General features: G+C 42.4%; 3 protein-coding genes across 5 annotated transcripts; 2 read left to right on the forward strand and 1 right to left on the reverse strand.

The window, feature by feature from the left end:
* Nucleotides 1-880: 880 nt before the first annotated feature.
* Nucleotides 881-1,807, reverse strand: LOC125561362 (transcription initiation factor IIB-like). Its single transcript, XM_048725590.1, has one exon. The coding sequence runs from the start codon at nt 1,805-1,807 to the stop codon at nt 881-883; it is 927 nt and encodes a 308-aa protein (XP_048581547.1).
* A 4,228-nt stretch (nt 1,808-6,035) lies between these two features.
* LOC5513669 lies at nt 6,036-7,861 on the forward strand. Its single transcript, XM_032383154.2, has 2 exons — nt 6,036-6,163; nt 6,343-7,861. Exon 2 carries the CDS (start codon nt 6,353-6,355, stop codon nt 7,298-7,300), a length of 948 nt encoding a protein of 315 aa, XP_032239045.2. The 5' UTR covers nt 6,036-6,163; nt 6,343-6,352; the 3' UTR covers nt 7,301-7,861.
* A 738-nt stretch (nt 7,862-8,599) lies between these two features.
* On the forward strand, nt 8,600-17,829 carry LOC5513670 (organic cation transporter protein). Of its 3 annotated transcripts, XM_048725455.1 has the most exons (11): nt 8,600-10,168; nt 12,175-12,468; nt 12,575-12,604; nt 13,021-13,167; nt 13,253-13,533; nt 14,027-14,272; nt 14,823-14,957; nt 15,370-15,449; nt 16,234-16,342; nt 16,846-16,918; nt 17,547-17,829. In XM_048725455.1, the coding sequence occupies exons 2-11, from the start codon at nt 12,196-12,198 to the stop codon at nt 17,784-17,786; spliced, it is 1,614 nt and encodes a 537-aa protein (XP_048581412.1). In that variant the 5' UTR covers nt 8,600-10,168; nt 12,175-12,195; the 3' UTR covers nt 17,787-17,829. The 3 variants fall into 3 exon arrangements, with proteins under 3 accessions (XP_048581412.1, XP_048581411.1, XP_048581413.1); XM_048725454.1 differs by lacking the exon at nt 12,575-12,604 and having other exon boundaries at nt 12,175-12,498; XM_048725456.1 differs by lacking the exon at nt 12,575-12,604 and having other exon boundaries at nt 12,196-12,498.
* The last annotated feature ends 799 nt before the right edge of the window (nt 17,830-18,628 follow it).

An 18,628-nucleotide genomic window follows, 5' to 3' on the forward strand; every position in this document is an offset into this window, starting at 1 on the left:
GTCCGGATGCCAAGCTACTGGCATTAGTTCGTCCTCCAGCTTTCTACGGAATCTCACCTTGTGTAGCTTCTCCGGGAGCTCCTCATGCACAAGACTCCACCCCCACGCCGCACGTAGCACCGCGAAAATCTTATGCAGATGCCAAAACCGTGCGTAGTTCATATGTACAATGAGATCGGTCGCGCCCCACTCCAAGCACAACCTCACAATCTCGAGGTTGCGAGATTCGATGGCTGGTGTTATAGCATAGTCCGGGTCAAACTCCCAGAAGTTTTCTCTCAGCAGCTTCAGAACCTCAACGTGCCCATTGTACGCCGCCTCAGCGGTGGCCCAACCGACATCGACATCGACACCTAGATCTATCAACAACTCAACAACCCCCACCTGACCTTCCGCCGCCGCAGCACCCATGGCCTCGGTCATGGCCTCTCCTCCGTCGGCACAATACTCGCCCATCACCTTCAAAACCTCTACGTGCCCGCCTTTCGCGGCCATGGACGCTGGATACACGAAGTCACAGGCGCCCGACTCACAACACATCTTAACGATCTCGGTGTGGCCGTTCATTGCGGCCCTGACCATCGGCTTTTCGAAATCCGTCGCACCCCAACTCTTACACAACCTCACGGTCTCGACGCACCCCTCCCACGCCGCGCGCTCCATAACGGCGTCAAAGTCTGCGGCTCCCCACCTCGCTAAGGTGGCGGCTTGATCCTCCACGGTGAGATTTGTAAGACTTCCAGCACTTTGCATATCCATTTTGTTATTACATCCACGTCTTTAAACCACTTTTTTCGAATTTCTTTAGACGTGTTAATTCACATCTACTCCGAACTGACAGTTTTCTGGAAATCCTGATTTCTCTGGAAATCAGGAAACATCATACCACACCAGGCGTACCCAGGACTGTGGCCACTTCTCTCGCTTTCCTACTGATGGTTAACTCGGAGACGCCCGTTCTTTCGGAGAATTTTTTAAGTGTAATATCGACCCCCTTTAGCCGTACCCAGTAATAGGTTAAAGCGACCGCAAAGGATTGTGGGCGAGCGCGATTCAACTCAGACGAGCGGTTCTTAGATCTGTAGTAGAGCTGGACCACCTCTCCCTTCTGTGCGGGGGACGCCGAGAATCTATCCATCACATCGTGAATGTGGTCCACGACGGTGGGAGACGTTCCGTGTAGTAAGTAATCTTTAGGCACGTTAATACTAAAGATTTTTAGACCCTTAAGGCAACTCTTCCTGCTCAATCCAAAAGTTTCCATCAAGGTTTTCGGTGTCTGACACTTACCGGACATCTTGTAGGCGTAGTAGATACACGCAAAGACGACCGCCTTCCGTGGGTCGCCGCGAAAAATCTGGCCTTTCGTCACCTGAGTGTATATCTCGTTAGCTTTGGATACAATTACCCCGCTAAAACCCATGTTCTCCACATCCTTGTCAATATTTCTATCCTCAGACCTACGTACCTGGACCCGACTTGGATCCGAAGACCGTTCGCCGTCGGAATGTCCGTAAAAACCCCATTCCCTTTCGTGCGCGATCACGCGCTGCATCTGTTCCCCGCACTCTAAGCAACTAGTGACCCCGTCCTCTGTGACTAGGTCGCCATGATTGCAAAGGGTGTTACTACTATCCTCGTCTCCCAAGGAGGCTCTACTAGTCTCGTATTCGGTGAGGGCTCGGTCAAACAGTGCAAATTCCGGCATGAGGGTGGGGGCGTTAATCTCAGGCACCGGTCCGCCGAGGATATTATATGGTGGTGGTGACCGATCTTCAGCCGTACGTTCAACTGTTCGTTCCTCCATTTTATTAAACTGTTCATGTCTTTAAACCACTTTTCAAAAGCTTTTTTAGATGTGAAGCTGAGAGGCTAGCCCCTCGAGCTCCCTCTGGGTGTGATGTGTGTGGTTGCTAAGACTTCCGAAGGGGTCCGCGTGGGGGCGGTGCGGTCTAAAGCCTCCGCACCACATCCGTGGACTAGTATCTCACCCATCTTTTTTCGCCATACCGTGGCATGGAGACTAACATTGCTAGAACACCAAGGACAATTGTCGCCGCTCCGGCCACAAACCCAACGGGGTCGAAGCTTCCGTATTCTGAGTCTTCATAGTAATCAGCGTTACAACAGCAGTGTTCAGGCCCCGCATCCGCAGTGTTACTCACGTTCACCTCCGGCACCGAACAACCGCCGGCGGTAGCCGCACCGTTTTTAATCTTCACCTCCGTCTTTAATGTCATTTTATCTAGGGTCTCATACGTCTTTAGACCAGAATAGCCCCCAGGCTCCCCCTAGGTGCAGCACGTGACAAAGTGATTGACAGGTGGGCTTGGCTATCACGTGACAAAATGATTGACAGGCTCTTGACAAAGTGATTGACAGGTTTTTGACAAAGTGATTGACAGGTTCTTGACAAAGTGATTGACAGGTTTTTGACAAAGTGATTGACAGGTTTTTGACAAAATGATTGACAGGTGGGCGTGGTCATCACGTGACAAAGTGATTGACAGGTTTTTTACAAAATGATTGACAGGTGGGCGTGGCTATCACGTGACAAAGTGATTGACAGGTGGGCGTGGCCGTCACGTGACAAAGTGATTGACAGGTGGGCGTGGCCGTCACGTGACAAAGTGATTGACAGGTGGGCTTGGTCGTGCGAGAGATCTCTGGCAAACTCGCGCATGCGCAGGTCGCGAGGCTTGGCGGAGGTGTGCGGAGACTTTTGCGCCACTTTTGGAATGAAATTTGGGGAGATCAAAAAGTTGCGCCAGCTGCGCCAAAACCCTACTACTACTGTACGCCCAAAGAATTATTAGCTTATTTGTTAAATATGTCGTTATACCACTTAGAATAATAAGTGGCTCGATTTAATGGCGGCAAGTGGCGCAAATTACCACACCGCCATAAAATATCCTAAGCCCTTTGCTGCGTTTAGAAAACCAGTCTTAATAAATATAAGACAAACCAGTCTTAATAAATATTAGACAAAGCAGTCTTTTTAAATTTTCAACGCTTTTTCTGTTGATTTTATGTATTATCCATTACCTTATCTTGTGTATATTTATTTTGTTTCTGTTTATTCTTTGTTTAATCAGGACCCCGGATTGAAGATCCATTCTTTCGTCCATCTTTTCTTTTCTTTTTTTTACATTTGTGTTATATAAAATGCGCCTGTGGAATCCAGAGTCTGGGGAATTTCTCTGAAACAAGACGACTGGTGCAAACCTTAATATCTAACTGAGTTTATTGAGGGGGGTGGGTTAGGAAGGGGCTGCTTCCATCCTATTTTCAAACATGAACTTTCCATTGGTTTCCAAACTTACCAATGTTAGTATAGTAAATAGAGTTTGAATGCATTTAACCTAATAATAGAATAAAGTTAAGCTTTGTACAGGAAGCATAAAACCTCCCCATCCATGAGCCAAGTGCACAACTAGGGATGGGTGGCAGGACCCCCCAGCCGCAAAATGAGTCTTATTTGTAGCTATGTGGCTATGAGCACTCTCCAAAAATTGGATGACAGGGGTGGATCTAGCAGGCGCATACCCAGGATTGGATGAGGGGGGTGTGCAGTCATGGGTATCATATGAAGAAAGCATAGTATTTGAATATTTCTATATAAGAAATTACCCACTCTTTGTCCACTGAGGGTGGGTGTGTGCACACCCTGCGCACCCCCGGTGTAGGCGCCTGTCTAGTTGAAAGGGGAGGTTTGACCTAATTCCTCCCCCTAGGTCTGCTACTGGATGAATAGCGACTGGATCACTGCTTAGCTTTGCTGAAGTTTATGATGAAGGAATCACAAAAGGTTTTTATCAACTACCTCTGCAAAGAGTCCATAGTGGCTGATATATTTTGACCTTTAGGTGTTGAAAAGCCAAGTACTTTTCTCTGTTTCACTAACAGTGAACTGATAAATGATAAATGAACTGATAAGTGAACTGATAAATATGTGGTCCTAGTGTTGGCCGTCAACATGAGTTGTTATATTTGCATCAAACACTGCATGAAGCCTAAGAGATGACATCACTTGAACCATGTCATTGTATTCTTTGCTCTAATACTGGGTAGGGGAAATAATAAAATCACCAGCAATAACAACCTCATGAGAGGCAATAAATTGGCGTAGGATATCTGAAAATTGACTTTGCATCCATATGGGTTGTTCCAATAACCAAGTGTTTTTCATTCAGTTGTAGTTTGGCATAGACAAACCCTTTATTGTTAAGTTTCTCTGAGAATGACGCATCCTTGAATACTGTTGATTGAGTGGATTCAATCGAAATTTTTGTAAAAATTCCCAATCCACCATTTTGTCCAAAGAATTTTGGCATAGTGTCAACAAAGCTACTGCTATAAATAAAACCAGCATCATATAACAGTTTTGCCATCTCAACCACACATCCCCATCCTTCATAAAACCCAAATTTGAGCATAAAAATCTCTTGGACGAGAATTACATCAACGTCTTTAACTTCATCAGTAACTTCTCAACATTTCGGCAGAATTTGCTCCACTCTTAGCCAGATAGTGACACCACAAATTGTAGCTTACAAACTTAATTGTGCTTGGGATGTGCTCATGTAACCGTCAGATATTCTAGAAAGACTGCCTCTTGTCTTGGCGTGGACATAAAATGAATCAGCAGCCAGAGTCTCTAAGTACCTTTCCTTGCAGTCCCAAAACTCAAGAACTGTACACAGCAATACCATCGATACTGTAGCTATGATCTTCAAATTGGGAGCCATGGGAAAGAAAGACATGATGGCATACCTGCCAACTCTCGACCGGGTTTTACCGGGAGGCTCCCGGTTTATTATCAAATCTCCCGTTTTATGACCAAATTTTAATCAGTCGAGTTGTTTTTAAAGTAAAAGTTGGATTTTAGCCACAAAGTTATGCAATTCTTATAGTTTGTATTCAAGTTATGACTTTTTCGGGGTTTTGCGAGAAACTTTAAATGAGTCTTTTCCAGGCGTTTCTTGTAGACCACAGGACTACTACCGCAATACTGAAATGCTTGGATATATCGACCAATCAAGTTTTCCATATTTTCGTGCGAATTGTTTAGAAATTGGCTCATACTTTGGAGCCGTTTTCACGCGAGTTTGTAAGTTGGCGTTGTAAATCATGCCGGCCACAAACTTCAAGGCTCATCAGAGAGTATTTTTAGGCGCTCTGTGGTTAGGATACGATGGAATAAAGTTCTGGCCTCTCGAAAAGTTGTCGATGTTGACGTTCTTGACATCGAACCATTAGTCCAGTCAATCTAGTTTTTTACCAAAAAGTAATTGCAACACAAGTAATTTCAAAAGTTAACATCGCGAAAATTTCGATCAAAGTTTTCACCATTTTATCATATTTTATCAAATAAATATAAACTGAGATTGTACAAGCGTAATATCGTTTGAATATATTATTCAGAATATTTGTTACAAAGTTGAATGAATTTCTGAAAAAACAGACTTATTTTACCTATCATCTTTTCTTTCGCTTTACGACAGGGTACCCAACAACAATAAGAAAACAAAAGAACACACACATTTTTAGCAAAACTCTGTGATTTGCTAATCCCTCACCCCACCCCACCCCTCATCCCCTCCCCCCCTAAAATAATCTCCCGGTTTTTCAAGTCTGGGGGTTGGCAGGTATGTGATGGTTGCAAAGTTTCTTTAAGAAATTACCCGCGTTCTAGGCAAATATCCATCATCCAATCGTGGCAGAAAATTATAAGAATAAAAATAAATAAAACAGATCCAACATCAGCCGCAAAACATCGAAGGGAACGTGGAAAACAGCATAAAGCTCAGAGTTATCGAGAGGACGAGTTGTTATGAAATGTTGCTTGTCTCTGTGTGGAGACTGGGACCAACCATATCCATTTTATAGGGGAGGGGTAGGCGGCTCCAACTTGAACTCATTACAAAATCGGTCACCAGATGGAAATTTAGCCTCGGTATTTTTTTTTTGTTGTTGTTCATTTCTGAATTATTCCTGTATACGGCCTCATTTTTCTTTATAAATATTGTTTTTTAATCAAGCATCGAATACATCAAGAGATTGGTCTACCTGTGGTGCAATCTGAATGTTTCATTGAAATCGAGAGGGTTGAAAAACATGGCGCGTGGCGTTTGAATCCCATCTCATAAGATTGTCTAGCGAGGTTAGTGATCCTGATCACCCCAATTTGATTACCCCTTGTAGTTCAAATGTGTTCCCTGTCTGAACTCCTATCAAATTGAGAATGAGGTTACCGTACCAATACCGGCATCTCAATACCGGTACCTAAATGCTCCTAAATCTCCCATGTCTGGGTTCCAATGTTTTTCTATTGTTTTGCAGATTACAGAGGATGCATCTTATATCCTACCATTACCGCACGATACTTAAACTCCTTTTTGCCCTTACACTATTTCTTTATGTCAAATTTTGGTTCCAACTGGGAAGTCATAGTTTTGGGGTGCTTCAATCCAGAACTATCAAGGAATACCACCCCTCCGATTACGGTCAGAACAAAGCCACCATTAAATTTGTGACTTACAATATGTGGTGTAACTATTTGGTATCTTGTAAAGCAAACTACCGTGAGCGCTTCGAGGGGTTAGCTGCCGGAGTACAAGAATTTGATGTTGTTATGGTACAGGAGGTGTTTATTTTACAAGTTGGTCCGGTTGAGTTCACTGGTTGTGCCTCTGCTATGGTCGAGGCCATGGAAAGACATGGGTTCCATTACCGAACCAGTTTCACTGATACTGTACCCCACATTTTTGGTCAATCAAATGGAATTGCAATCTTTAGTAAAATACCTTTCCATTATACAAAATCTGTTGTTTTCAAAGATGCTGCATTTGCTGAGAGAGTGAACAATAAAGGATTCGTATTTGCAGAGATGAAAATATCTGGGAAGCAAGTATTTGTTTTCAATACTCACACTGATGCACACAAAGAGGAAATAAGAGCTGCACAAATGGAACAATTGAGAAAAACAGTTTTGAACCTACCCAAGTCTGCATATTTTATTGTTGGCGGAGACTTCAATATCAATCCAAACTATCCTCCCTTGGATGGTAATGAGAAAGAGTATCTCAACTTAAATGAAAAAATGAAAAAGATGCGCCTTGTTCCTGTATTTACGGAAAGAAATGCAACCCATCTCAATGGTGGGTCCTACGATTATGTCTTTATTGATCAAAAATTCAAAGTCCAGGATCACAAGGTGATTAACCTTTTAACTAAGAATCATGGGATGGTGTCAGATCATTATGGCCTATACATAGAAATAGAACTTATGGAGAAGTAGCTATAGTTATGCAGATCCGGATCCGGATCCCTGGCTAAAAATTAGATCGACTTGACCAACTGTCGCTGGCATTGGCATATGAGCTCATTAATGAGCTCGGATAAGAAAGGAGGCTATATGGGAATAGCAAAGTTATCACCGGATGCCCAATATCGAGGATGCTGCCTTTATTCACTAATCTAGTTATTTGCCTTTTAAGTTTTTCAACAACTCACCTGCATAATTCCTTTAAAATTGCGTTGTGATCGATGCACTTGCACCCTAAAATAAAAAGCGCAAACGGGAAGATTTTTTTGCAAAATTTGCTAGGTTGTACGATAGGATACGCAATAGTGTCGATCGACAGGATGGAGGTCTGTAGGCGTTTTATGGCAGAACAACCATGGCAGATGCCGTTATCTTCTTTTCTAGTATTCCTTCCAGAAGAGGAACTGTTATGCTTTTGGTTTTCTGTAATTTTAAAACTTTAATAAGTAACACAATTTTCACAAACAGGAAAAATAGAAATATTCTCGAAATTGTGTAGAAGAATTGGCAACATGAAATATGTCTACCTTAAAATCTGAAAAATCGTAGATCCCCTTTCTAAATCATAGATCCACCACTTTTATGTACATGAGTTTTATTATTATTTTAATGATTTTCAGTGTTCTACAAAAGTTTAAGTCAGTGGCACCAATGGGTTTATTCTAGAAAAAAAAAACATGGAGGTATTTTTTTTTTAAGCCCAACACCCCAAAACCATCCCCCATGTGTGCTTTTTTTACCCCTGACAATACCCACCCTGGAATTCCCAATTCCCTTTATGGGAGGGAAGGGGGTGGTAATTTTTTTCTGGAATTACAGCTAGTCTTCTGTCAATCAAAGTTGCTAACCTTATTGCCCAAAATAATCAGCCATCAGTCCAGTGTTGCTGGACTGATGCTGTCTCCCTTGCTGTCAGCTCCATGATGCTTTGCGCGCAGACTCACACTTTCCAATATGGCGGGCGCTTAGCCATGTAGAGCGTGATAGGCCCGCCGAGAAGCAAAGGGACAAGGGCTACATGGTTTGTTTAAATGTTTGCAGTGCCTAGAATACTCAAAATCATTCAACTTATAATTATATTATTAATTTTTTTTCTTATGTTAGAATTAAAAATTGAACACAAAACGTTTTAAAAACACCAAAAGGAATTATCATAGTCCCCCTTCTCCATAGCCTAGCCACTGGCATTCTTACATGTTTTTTAAGCTCAGATCTGATGAACTATATACTTGTGTGAAGCACAGGTATAGTATAAGATAACCCATAGCTTTGGGAGAAGGTTCTTTTTGACCCTGGTAAAAAAAGGACTAGCTGTGGAAAAACAAAATTATCCCATGAAAGTATCTGCCAAACATTGTTAAAATGCATGCTCTGTTTTCTCCTAGTAAATTACCTGCCAGTTAACAAGAGGTGGCTAGGTTGCATTGAGGTGGCTAGATATGGCATAAAGTGAAATGCATAGTGGCTAGATATGGCATAAAGTGAAGTGCATAGTGGCTAGATATGGCATAAAGTGAAGTGCATAGTGGCTAGATATGGCATAAAGTGAAATGCATAGTGGCTAGATATGGCATAAAGTGAAGTGCATAGTGGCTAGATATGGCATAAAGTGAAATGCATAGTGGCTAGATATGGCATAAAGTGAAGTGCGAAGTTATAAAGCCATCTACCCAGAGATGGACCCTGACAAAAACAGACAGGGGTTATCGATGGCAAAATGAATTTTAACCCTAAGAGATAGCACTTTGGGTGTAGTCAACAGAAATTTGTAAGAGATAGCAAATTGGGTATGGTAGAAGGAACTTTTTACACTAAGAGATAGCCTTGTACCAAGGCTACTCTGTCAGTGCACTTCAGATTCAAGATGTTGGATGCTCTCAGAGCTAAATCATGTTAGAAACCTGGCCGTGCAGCATAAAAGAGGCCTGGGGATAAGGCTACCTAAAAAACATAAAACACCCTCTAAGGAATAACAGTTGAATTTTATACTCAAAGAGATAGCAGAATCGGAAAAAATCGTTCAACACCCTCTAAGGGATAGCAGTTGGTAGAAATTTAATACCATAAGAGATACCAAAACCACCCCCGTCTACTTTTCGGGACAGTCCCCCCTCCCCCGGAGCCAGTTATAGCTTGGATAAAATTCACTTGGAGCATAGGGACAGCCTTGTCTATGGATGGCTTGCAGAGGTATCCCACAAAACGTTTTCTTTATAGGGTCCCTGTCAGCAAGTTTGAGACAGCTACTCTCCAATCCTTATACATTAGGGGGGGGGGGGTATGATACAGAGACATTAAGAAAACTGGGGTCACGGCCACGCCCCTATTGGTCATTTCCTTAAAATATTAGATAAGACTGGGGACTCCTAAGGCTTTGTTATATCCATTGGTACAGTCTCTAGTCAGTGGCGGCAGAGCTGGTCTAAGAGCCAGTAGGCTCAAAACATAGGCCCTGCTGTAGAACACTGGACTGCTATTTTATAAAGCTTAACCACTCTTTATTCTAAGCTTTTTAGTATAAATCTTACAGTCCCACATCAAGAGAATTTCACTTTTTGGAGACTTTTGAAACAGCCTTGATAGAAACACCTAAGTGACCATAATTTATCCCATGATTGCACATGATTTCATTTGATTTGGGGCACCCCTAAGGCAGCACACCCCCTGCTATATGACCTTTTCTGCTAAAGTTCACAGACTAGGTATCCTCTTCCAAAGCTAAGTATTCCGTGCAGGGATCAAGTTTCATGCATACCTCATCAAACCTCTATTTAATGGCCTCAGCTGCGAAAGAACATATCTGTGCTGTTGAAATACACACCTCGAAACACGATCTAAAAGGTAATTCACTCAGAAGAGTCTTTGTTTTAATGTTTTTTTTTTCTTTTCTGAAAAAGTCTATTTGTTTGTTTATGTTTACGGTAATGCTTTTGACACGGTTAGATTGGTTGTTCAAATCGTCACGTTTTCTTAGCAAAAGCTGAGCTTTAAACCTCTTTCTTTATATGACTTGCACCGGGATTTTTCACCTGAGAACTTTTATTTGTTTTAGATAGCATATGACACGGCCTTTAACTTATATGCAAAACAACTTTAACACCCACACCCACTAAATATATAATGTATATATATGCGTGAGTGCAGGCGTTCATATGACAGTGCTCAATACACAGGTGTAGAGCGGGATATATCTTGGTTTGTAGGAAAAAACACGCGAACTACCGTTTCATCTCTACAAGCCTGTTTCGTGGTTGCCCACTCATCAACTGATCAAACAGGCTTGTAGAGATGAAACGGTAGTTCGCGTCTTTTTTTTTTCTACAAACCAAGATAATGTATATATACATCGATAAAGATCAATTCATATATGTGAAAAGCTATAATAAAAGAAAAGATTGTCGACATTTGTAGCATATGATAAAACAATGACTCCTGCCTTAAGTATTGCGTTGCTATTTTATACGACAATTGACCCTCAAGCTAACGATTGACATTTTTCGTTTACGGATATCGCCGATATGAGTCTATGAATGGTTTGCTGAAGAATGGGCTGCTATGGCAACCAAGCCAAGACATCGTTTTCCTTCTGTTATAAAATGCAAAAAAGCTAGAAACTTTTTTTTTTACTAGCAAATGTCTAGATTGGAAGTGACGGTTGTAACTTTTTGCTTAAGGGGGAAGCTGGGGTTTGCGGTATTGGCCCTTTCTTGTACGGTATTTGCGGTAAAAAGCAAAAACATGCGGTGATGCGGTATTTTAAACACTGTGAGATGCGAGATTTTGCTTTTTAAGCGGATGTATTACAGTAAAAAATTAAAATATTGCGGTGTTGTGGTGCTAATTAGTCCTGCCTTGCGAGGGATTTGCCCTTGCTACGGGATGATCTAGCGGGAAAACTGGGAAATGTCGGGGTGACGGTGATGGTGTACGGTATGCGATATCTCCGATTTTTTTTTTTTTTTTTTTGCGGTATTTTCGAAAACTTTGTTCGGAATTGCGGTTATTAGACCACTGTCCAACGCCCCCCTCCTTAAAATTGCTAATAAATCGCTTATCGGAAAATAAGACGTTCTTTTCGTTTGTAGAGAGGTATCAGTGTGTTAATCGGAGTTCGCACTCCAAGTTGTACAAGGGTAGAACTGCTGTGTCTCAAGGGCTGGACCCTGCGCTTGCATTTGGTAGTCCAGCAGTACAAATCGGCTGTTTCTAATAGGTACTATTCTATAGATCTAATTTCTTAGAAAATTGGACAATTAGGACAAGCCACGTTCATGTAGCGGTTTTCACACACTATGGAATTGCATGTTTTGCACGCAAGCGGGAGGATTTGACGTTTCCAACTATCAGTATCATTTCCACTACTTTTGTCGACGGCTTCCACACAAAAATTCGAAACAGGTCTCCATTCCGCATCACAATTGGTGGTGGTCATTTCCTTGCGGGTCGTGAAACATCAGCAGCTTTACCTTTCTTTTCCCATGCTACTAATTAATTAAAGATTTCCGATAACTGTTATTTCAATTAGCTACTTATTGACATAATTGATACATTTCAAAAGAAATTTACCGACTATTTCAATATTAAAATTTCTCAATTTCAGCGTACTGCTTAGTTGCTATGGTGATATCTTTCAGTGTGGGGTAAAAGAGATAGATGCTATTTTCAATTTCAATTTAAAAACACCAAATGACCCATTCATAGCATCAAACCAACTATAACGAGCCTCCTTAATCTTTCTATTGTCGGCCCTTAATGACTCTTTGTCGGTTCGCGCGCGCAGCACTATAAGTACAACCCCGATCCAGTCGTACTATTTTAAATATAACAAGATTTAAGTGTTTCCTCAGCTTTGGGACTTTTCCTTCGAGATGGAAGAAGTAAGAAGTGATGAGCCGCTGACCGCTACCGCTGACGTCACGCACCGCCCTTACTACGATGACGTATTCAAGCATATCCGGTCATTTGGTCCGATGCAACGGCTAGTGTTTTCTTTCATCTTTTTCCTGGTCCTGATGATGGCAATGCAGTATGGGTTACTGGTGTTTGCCATGGGAACGCCAAGATTCTACTGCGCAGACGTGAACAGCACGTGTCCAGAAGATAATGTGTGTTGCGCTAACTGTACGACGTACGCTTACGAGGAAGGCCAGTTCACCTCCACTGTCACTGAGGTAAGATGATTACGTGAACAGCACGTGTCCAGAAGATAATGTGTGTTGCTCTAACTGTACGACGTACGCTTACGAGGAAGGCCAGTTCACCTCCACTGTCACTGAGGTAAGACAATCACGTGGAAAGCACGTGAACAGCACGTGTCCAGAAGTTAATGTGTGTTGAGCTAACTGTACAACGTACGCTTACGAGGAAGGCCAGTTCACCTCCACCAAGGTGATCACATCAGGAGCACGTGTCTCAGAAAGACAGAGGACAACACATGTCCTCTCATGAGTAAAACCAATTCACCTTAACTATCATTGAGGTAAGGAAAAATGAGCTAGGAAAATGCGTGTTGCGCTAATTGTACAAAGTGTGCTTGTAAGGAAGACTAGACCACTTCCACTGTTACCAAGGTAAGCTAATAACGTGAACATCACGCATCTCAAGAAGTGCACAGGCGAATGTATACTTACGTGTTTTTGTTTCATCGCAGTGTTTTGCCTTGGAAATGTATTTATCTTTGTTTTCATGCATAGTGGAAGCTGCTGTGCGACCGGGCCTACCTAGCGGCCACCATTCAGTCTTGCTACTTCGCTGGAATGTTTTTTGGTTCCATCACAGGCGGATGGTTGTCTGACAACTTTGGAAGAAAACCTACAATCTTTATAGGAATACAAGTTATGGTAGGTAAAATTTCTTTTTCTTTCTTTCTGTGCTTGTTTTGATTTCTCAATCCATTCAATGATTAATATTCCGGTCTTTTTTTAGGCTCTGGTTTCTCTTGCTTCCTCATTCTCCGACGCCATCTCGCTGCTTTCATTACTTCGCTTCATCATCGGCTTCTTCCAGATGGTCTTAAATGTGACATATTTTGTGTACGCCATCGAGATCTTGGGCCCAAAGTACCGCACACTTGGAGGACAATTAGTGACTGTCGGATTCATATTGGGAAGCATCCTCACTGCGTTCATAGCGTATTTTATCCGAGACTGGCGAATGTTGATCATTGTATGTAGCGTTCCTGGACTGGCATTCATTCTAACCTGGAGGTAGGGTATGGTTTACAGGGGCAGATCAAGCTTTTCGCTAAATGGGGGGTTTGGCTCAGTGACAAAGGGGGAGGGCGTAATTTTTTTATGTTCATATGGCCTTCTGACAGCCCAAAAGGGGGGGGGGTTAAACCCCCTAAACCCTTCCCCTAGATCCGCTACTGGTTTAACACGAAAGCATAGACGGATTCAACGGTAGCCTGCGTAGCAAGCGCGAAGGGCTTTGGAAGATAGGGGTGGACCCCGCGCGCCTGGTGAGAAGGATGAAGCGAATGTAGGGAAAGGCAGGGAGCCCTCCTTCATCCTTTATCCTTCCCTCGTCTCTTTCTATCGTCCAAACCCAGGCGCGTACTCTCCACCAACCCCCAACCTAAATAAGTTGGTCATCTTTTATTGAAGGATCGTCCTTTTTCAGTATGATACCTGACTGCTCATCCTCCTTAAGCAAAACCTTGGTACGCTTCTGTAAATTGTATTCTTTTGATTCATCTAGGGTTTTCCCCGCCTCCCCACGCTGGCTTATCGCGCACAACAGATTGGAAGAAGCGCACTCTATCTTGGTTAAATTTGGTAGCAAAGACTCTAAACCTATCGACGAGCAAGCGCTCAGAGAACTAATAGAAGAGGTGAGAAGAGATCAACTTGAACGGCACAAAATGGACGACAAGAGATACACGATGGTGGACCTCGTGCGAACACCAAAACTGAGAAAGAGATCATTTATCTTGTTTTATACTTGGTAAGAGATAATGTCATGTTATAATAGTTCATTTGATCACATGATACATCTCTTGTTATCTCAGTGTGGTAATTACCATAGTTCACATGATCACATGATATATCTCTTGTTATCTCAGGGTGGTAATTACCATAGTTCACATGATCACATGATATATCTCTTGTTATATCAGGGTGGTAATTACCATAGTTCACATGATCACATGATATATCTCTTGTTATCTCAGGCTGGTAATTACCATAGTTCACATGATCACATGATATATCTCTTGTTATCTCAGGGTGGTAGTTACCATAGCTCATATGATCACATGATATATCTCTTGTTATCTCAGGGTGGTAATTACCATAGCTCATATGATCACACGATATATCTCTTGTTATCTCAGGGTGGTAATTACCATAGCTCATATGATCACATGATATATATCGTGTTATCTCAGTGTGGTAATTGCCATAGTTCATTGGATCACATGTTATATCTCTTGTTATCTCAGTGTGGTAATTACCATAGTTCATATGATCACATGACATATCTCTTGTTATCTCAGGGTGGTAATTGCCATCGTCCATTTTGGTTTCTATCTGTACGTGACAAGCCTGACGGGTAACCTGTATGTCAACTTCACTATGATGAACGTCATTAGTATACCTAAGGCGTTTGCCTTTGTGGTTATCATGAAAACGTACGTACACCCCCACCACCACCCCCTCAGCAAAGTGGCTGACCGCCTGCAGTGATAAACGAAGCAATCAGTGTTTGATAATATTGTACAGACGACGCTATAGACCTTCTAGATGAAAGAAGATGTTCACACGTCACACTGAATATTTCATGTGCTCGTGCGACACCTTCATATGTATAAGATAAAAGAAGGACGCATTGTAACTACGTTTTGGTTTAAGTTTAATAGTAGTTTAGGTTAGTTTAAGTAGTTTAGGTTTAATACTACACTACTACTAGGTTTATGCTGTGCATTCAATTGTAATCCTCATGCAAGTAAATTGAAGATTTTAATATTATAAGTGACGCGTGGCTTCTGGAATTTGTAAATGTCACTTTCTTGGACAACCTCACTAGTTAGTTACCTATTCTAGGTTTGGGCGGCGCCTTCCTTACAGCGTTTGCATGTTGGTCACAAGTCTGTTCTGCTTTCTTATCTTGGCGATTCCTAAAGGTACAGTACAAGTTTAATCGAAACTGACATTGTATTTTCGCCTCACAATATATTCAATTAACAAAGACACGGATCACGGGCCTTAAAGTATATGGTATTTTTAATATTCCATTTTTTTTTATTTATTTGAGTGCCGTGCTATGTTTGGGTTGTGGTCTCGGATTATTAATTTTATTCTGGGTAACACTTCAAAGATCAACAATGGGTTCCATTAGAGGACGAAAATTGGCATCTCATGGTAGCGATGGGTAAATCGCGATTTCAGAATCCAAACACAAGACTTTTGTCAAATTTCGGAATCCAAGCCCGAGCTTTTCGGATAACTTGCTCGAGGTATGTAATAAACATATTGAAAAAAAATAAGTAGAGATACAATACAATCTTGCTTTAGCTAATGTTTCCGTTTATAGCAGAAAGGCTCAAGACTCGAGACTCAAAATAGAAGGGGAAACCCGTAGCATGGTAACGACATAAAACAGATCGCGTTTAACAACATCAGAGACTCCGAGATCGCGTTTGGTACCCATCGCTACCCTTACAAGATAGGATAGTCGACACTACCACTAAACTATCCTATCGCCCTCCCTATGTCCCCGCGACCCCTGGGAACGGGTATGATGGACCCTAAATGCGCAAGGACGCTAGACTCGACTGCATTCCACATTCCACCAATTCCACCATCCTCGCCACTTGCAGCTCGTCGTCCTGAGCAGCATTGCGTCACCTTTTTGAAATCATAAATCCATAAAAGGTTGAATATTTTCTTCTTTTTTTTTTTGTTCAGAGTACCCCCTTGCCGTCACTGTGTTAGCCATGCTTGGAAAGTCCCTAATGAGCGTGCAGTTTGAAAATGCGTTCCTTTATTGCACGGAGCTTTACCCAACAGTAGTGAGGTGAAATAGTAATAAGATACGCATTTGTATCTAAACTGTAGTCTACCAGTGGCAATAAATGTCAGTGACGTAACTACTACGTCTGTCTGTCTGTTCAGCGCCGTAGCAGGGGGTTGGGCACTGAGGGCACGCCCCTCCCATTCCCAATATTTAAAACATATTTGCAAATATATAGGAAATGACCAGTAGGGACTGTACTGTGCCCCCAATCTTTCGAGGCCTGCTACAGCTCTGCTGTTGGACTCAATACAAAATCTAGCCTGTGAAGCAAACGTTTATTAAAAGAAAGAGAGAAAGACGGAAGATCGAGATTTTCGATGTTTTTATACCGCGCGTAAAACATTGAAAATCTCGATCTTCGGTCTTTCTCTGCTGTCCCGCCAAAGAAGCATTTGCTTCACAGGCTATACAAAATCGCTCACTCTGCGTGAACAGTGGCTTGTAAGGAGGTTTAAAGCTTTTAAATGACATCTCTAGCTATCGATGTGCTTTTTTTTTTTCAGATCAAATGCGTTTGGGTGTGGAACCATGTTGTCCCGTCTTGGTGGAATGTTGACCCCTTACATCGCAATGCTGGTGAGAGACCATTTTTTCTCATTAACTGTACATGTTATTCAAACTACCCAAAATTTCTCGCAAAGAGAACCCGAGAGGGAGGGGGGTAGCTCAAGAATATGTAAAACATATAGCGGGGGGGGGGGGGGGGGGTTAATTTGTAGCCAATTTATTTCCCATAAAGTTATTCTAAAATGTGCATGCCAGCGAAAGTGGAGAGTTGATTAAAGCCGCATTGTCACCAGTTTACTTCCGGTCGATTACGTAAGAATCTCCGACGATTTTTAACGGAAAACACGAAAAATATTTCAAAATATAGAAAGCAATTTGTGAATATTTCGGATTCGAATAGATTCTTTTGTCTTTTAACGGATAAGGTTTCCGTCGGACCTCCGGAAGTAGACTGGTGACAATGCAGCTTTTAGGTACAACATTGTTTTCCCATATATTTTAGTGTTGGCGGGGCCCAGAATAGTGACGGTTCTACAACTATATTGTTATATCTAGTATTGCTATGACGAGGTGCTGCTGTACAGAAGACTCCTACGCAGTTGTTCTGGGCCTCTGTCGCACAATCCGCTTTAGCTGCTTAGGAGGGGTAGTGGTTACACACAGGCTAAAAAATCACTACGGAATGCGTTTTTTTCAGGGCCAACTGCCTAATTACGGCGTGTACGTTCCCGCTACCATATTTGGTGTTCTGACGCTTGTTGGGGCGATCATGTCGCTATGGTTACCAGAGACGCTGTTAGCCAAATTGTTTCAGACGGTGGAGGAAGCCGAGGCGGCACAAGAGGACTTCTCCGTCATCTGCTGGGGACATCAAAAGAGACGCAAGCGAGAGGCGGAAGACCTAGGCGATGATTACATCAAGGATACTGAGATATGAGCTTCCAATGTCATCGTGTGAATAACCAGCTGACACTTCTCGTCAAAAAGATAGTTTACGGAGGGGGGGGGGGGGGGGGGTGGAGTTCAGGATTTCGCCAAGGGAGGGGGGTCTGGGACCGTCTCGCATCTAGACATATGAATAAATCATATGACTAGATGTCAAATTTAATATGGATTTTAACTCCTATACATTTCTTTTAACATGTATATAGGGTGTATACAGGTTTGCATTCGCATAAATAAAAACGTGGCTAAAGGTATCCTGGACAACTGGATTGTGGATGCCATAATAACTGCCCCAAAACCGAGACGCGTTGAACCAAGAAGCCTGATTTGACACTAGGTAAAATTATATAGTAGAGACAACACCCAAAGGAATCGGTGACCCTCCTTTTGGAAATTTCTCGAGAGCCCCCTCCACCCCCCCCCCCCCACACACACACATACATACACATAGTATCCTCATGCCCCAATCCCCCCCCCCCCCCCCCCCCCCGAAAGACAAAATTAGAAAAGTAAACATTCTGAGAGGAACTGCTTTCGATATACACGCTGTGCTATGAATTATCCGGCAGAAGTAAGGCACTGTTTCTGTGTAATGTGAATTCAAAATAGACAAAACTCTAAAGCAATATTACCCAAAACAGCTATCCGATAAGGCCCGCACGGGCCCGTGTTTCCCCACGACGGTCGACTGCACGTACGAGACTAAACAACGTGTCCGGCGTTGTTTAACTTTTTTTTTCAAAATGTTTACGGTGTTCAAGCCGAATGATTGGTCAAAGTTGTACAGCATGGCCCGCTTTCTGTGTTCTCACCACTCTTGCTGTAGTGCCGTAG

Source organism: Nematostella vectensis, chromosome 3 (assembly GCF_932526225.1).
Source record: "Nematostella vectensis chromosome 3, jaNemVect1.1, whole genome shotgun sequence".
NCBI lineage: Eukaryota > Metazoa > Cnidaria > Anthozoa > Actiniaria > Edwardsiidae > Nematostella > Nematostella vectensis.

Excerpts from the sequence above, each read along its gene's own strand:
- LOC125561362 (XM_048725590.1), bottom strand. The coding sequence starts at position 1,807 with ATGGAGGAACGAACAGTTGAACGTACGGCTGAAGATCGGTCACCACCA.
- LOC5513670 (XM_048725454.1), top strand. The coding sequence starts at position 12,196 with ATGGAAGAAGTAAGAAGTGATGAGCCGCTGACCGCTACCGCTGACGTC. Across the intron at positions 14,273-14,822 it reads TTTATCTTGTTTTATACTTG|GGTGGTAATTGCCATCGTCC; the intron begins GTAAGAGATAAT and ends TTGTTATCTCAG. Across the intron at positions 15,450-16,233 it reads TATCTTGGCGATTCCTAAAG|AGTACCCCCTTGCCGTCACT; the intron begins GTACAGTACAAG and ends TTTTTTGTTCAG.
- LOC5513669 (XM_032383154.2), top strand. The coding sequence starts at position 6,353 with ATGCATCTTATATCCTACCATTACCGCACGATACTTAAACTCCTTTTT.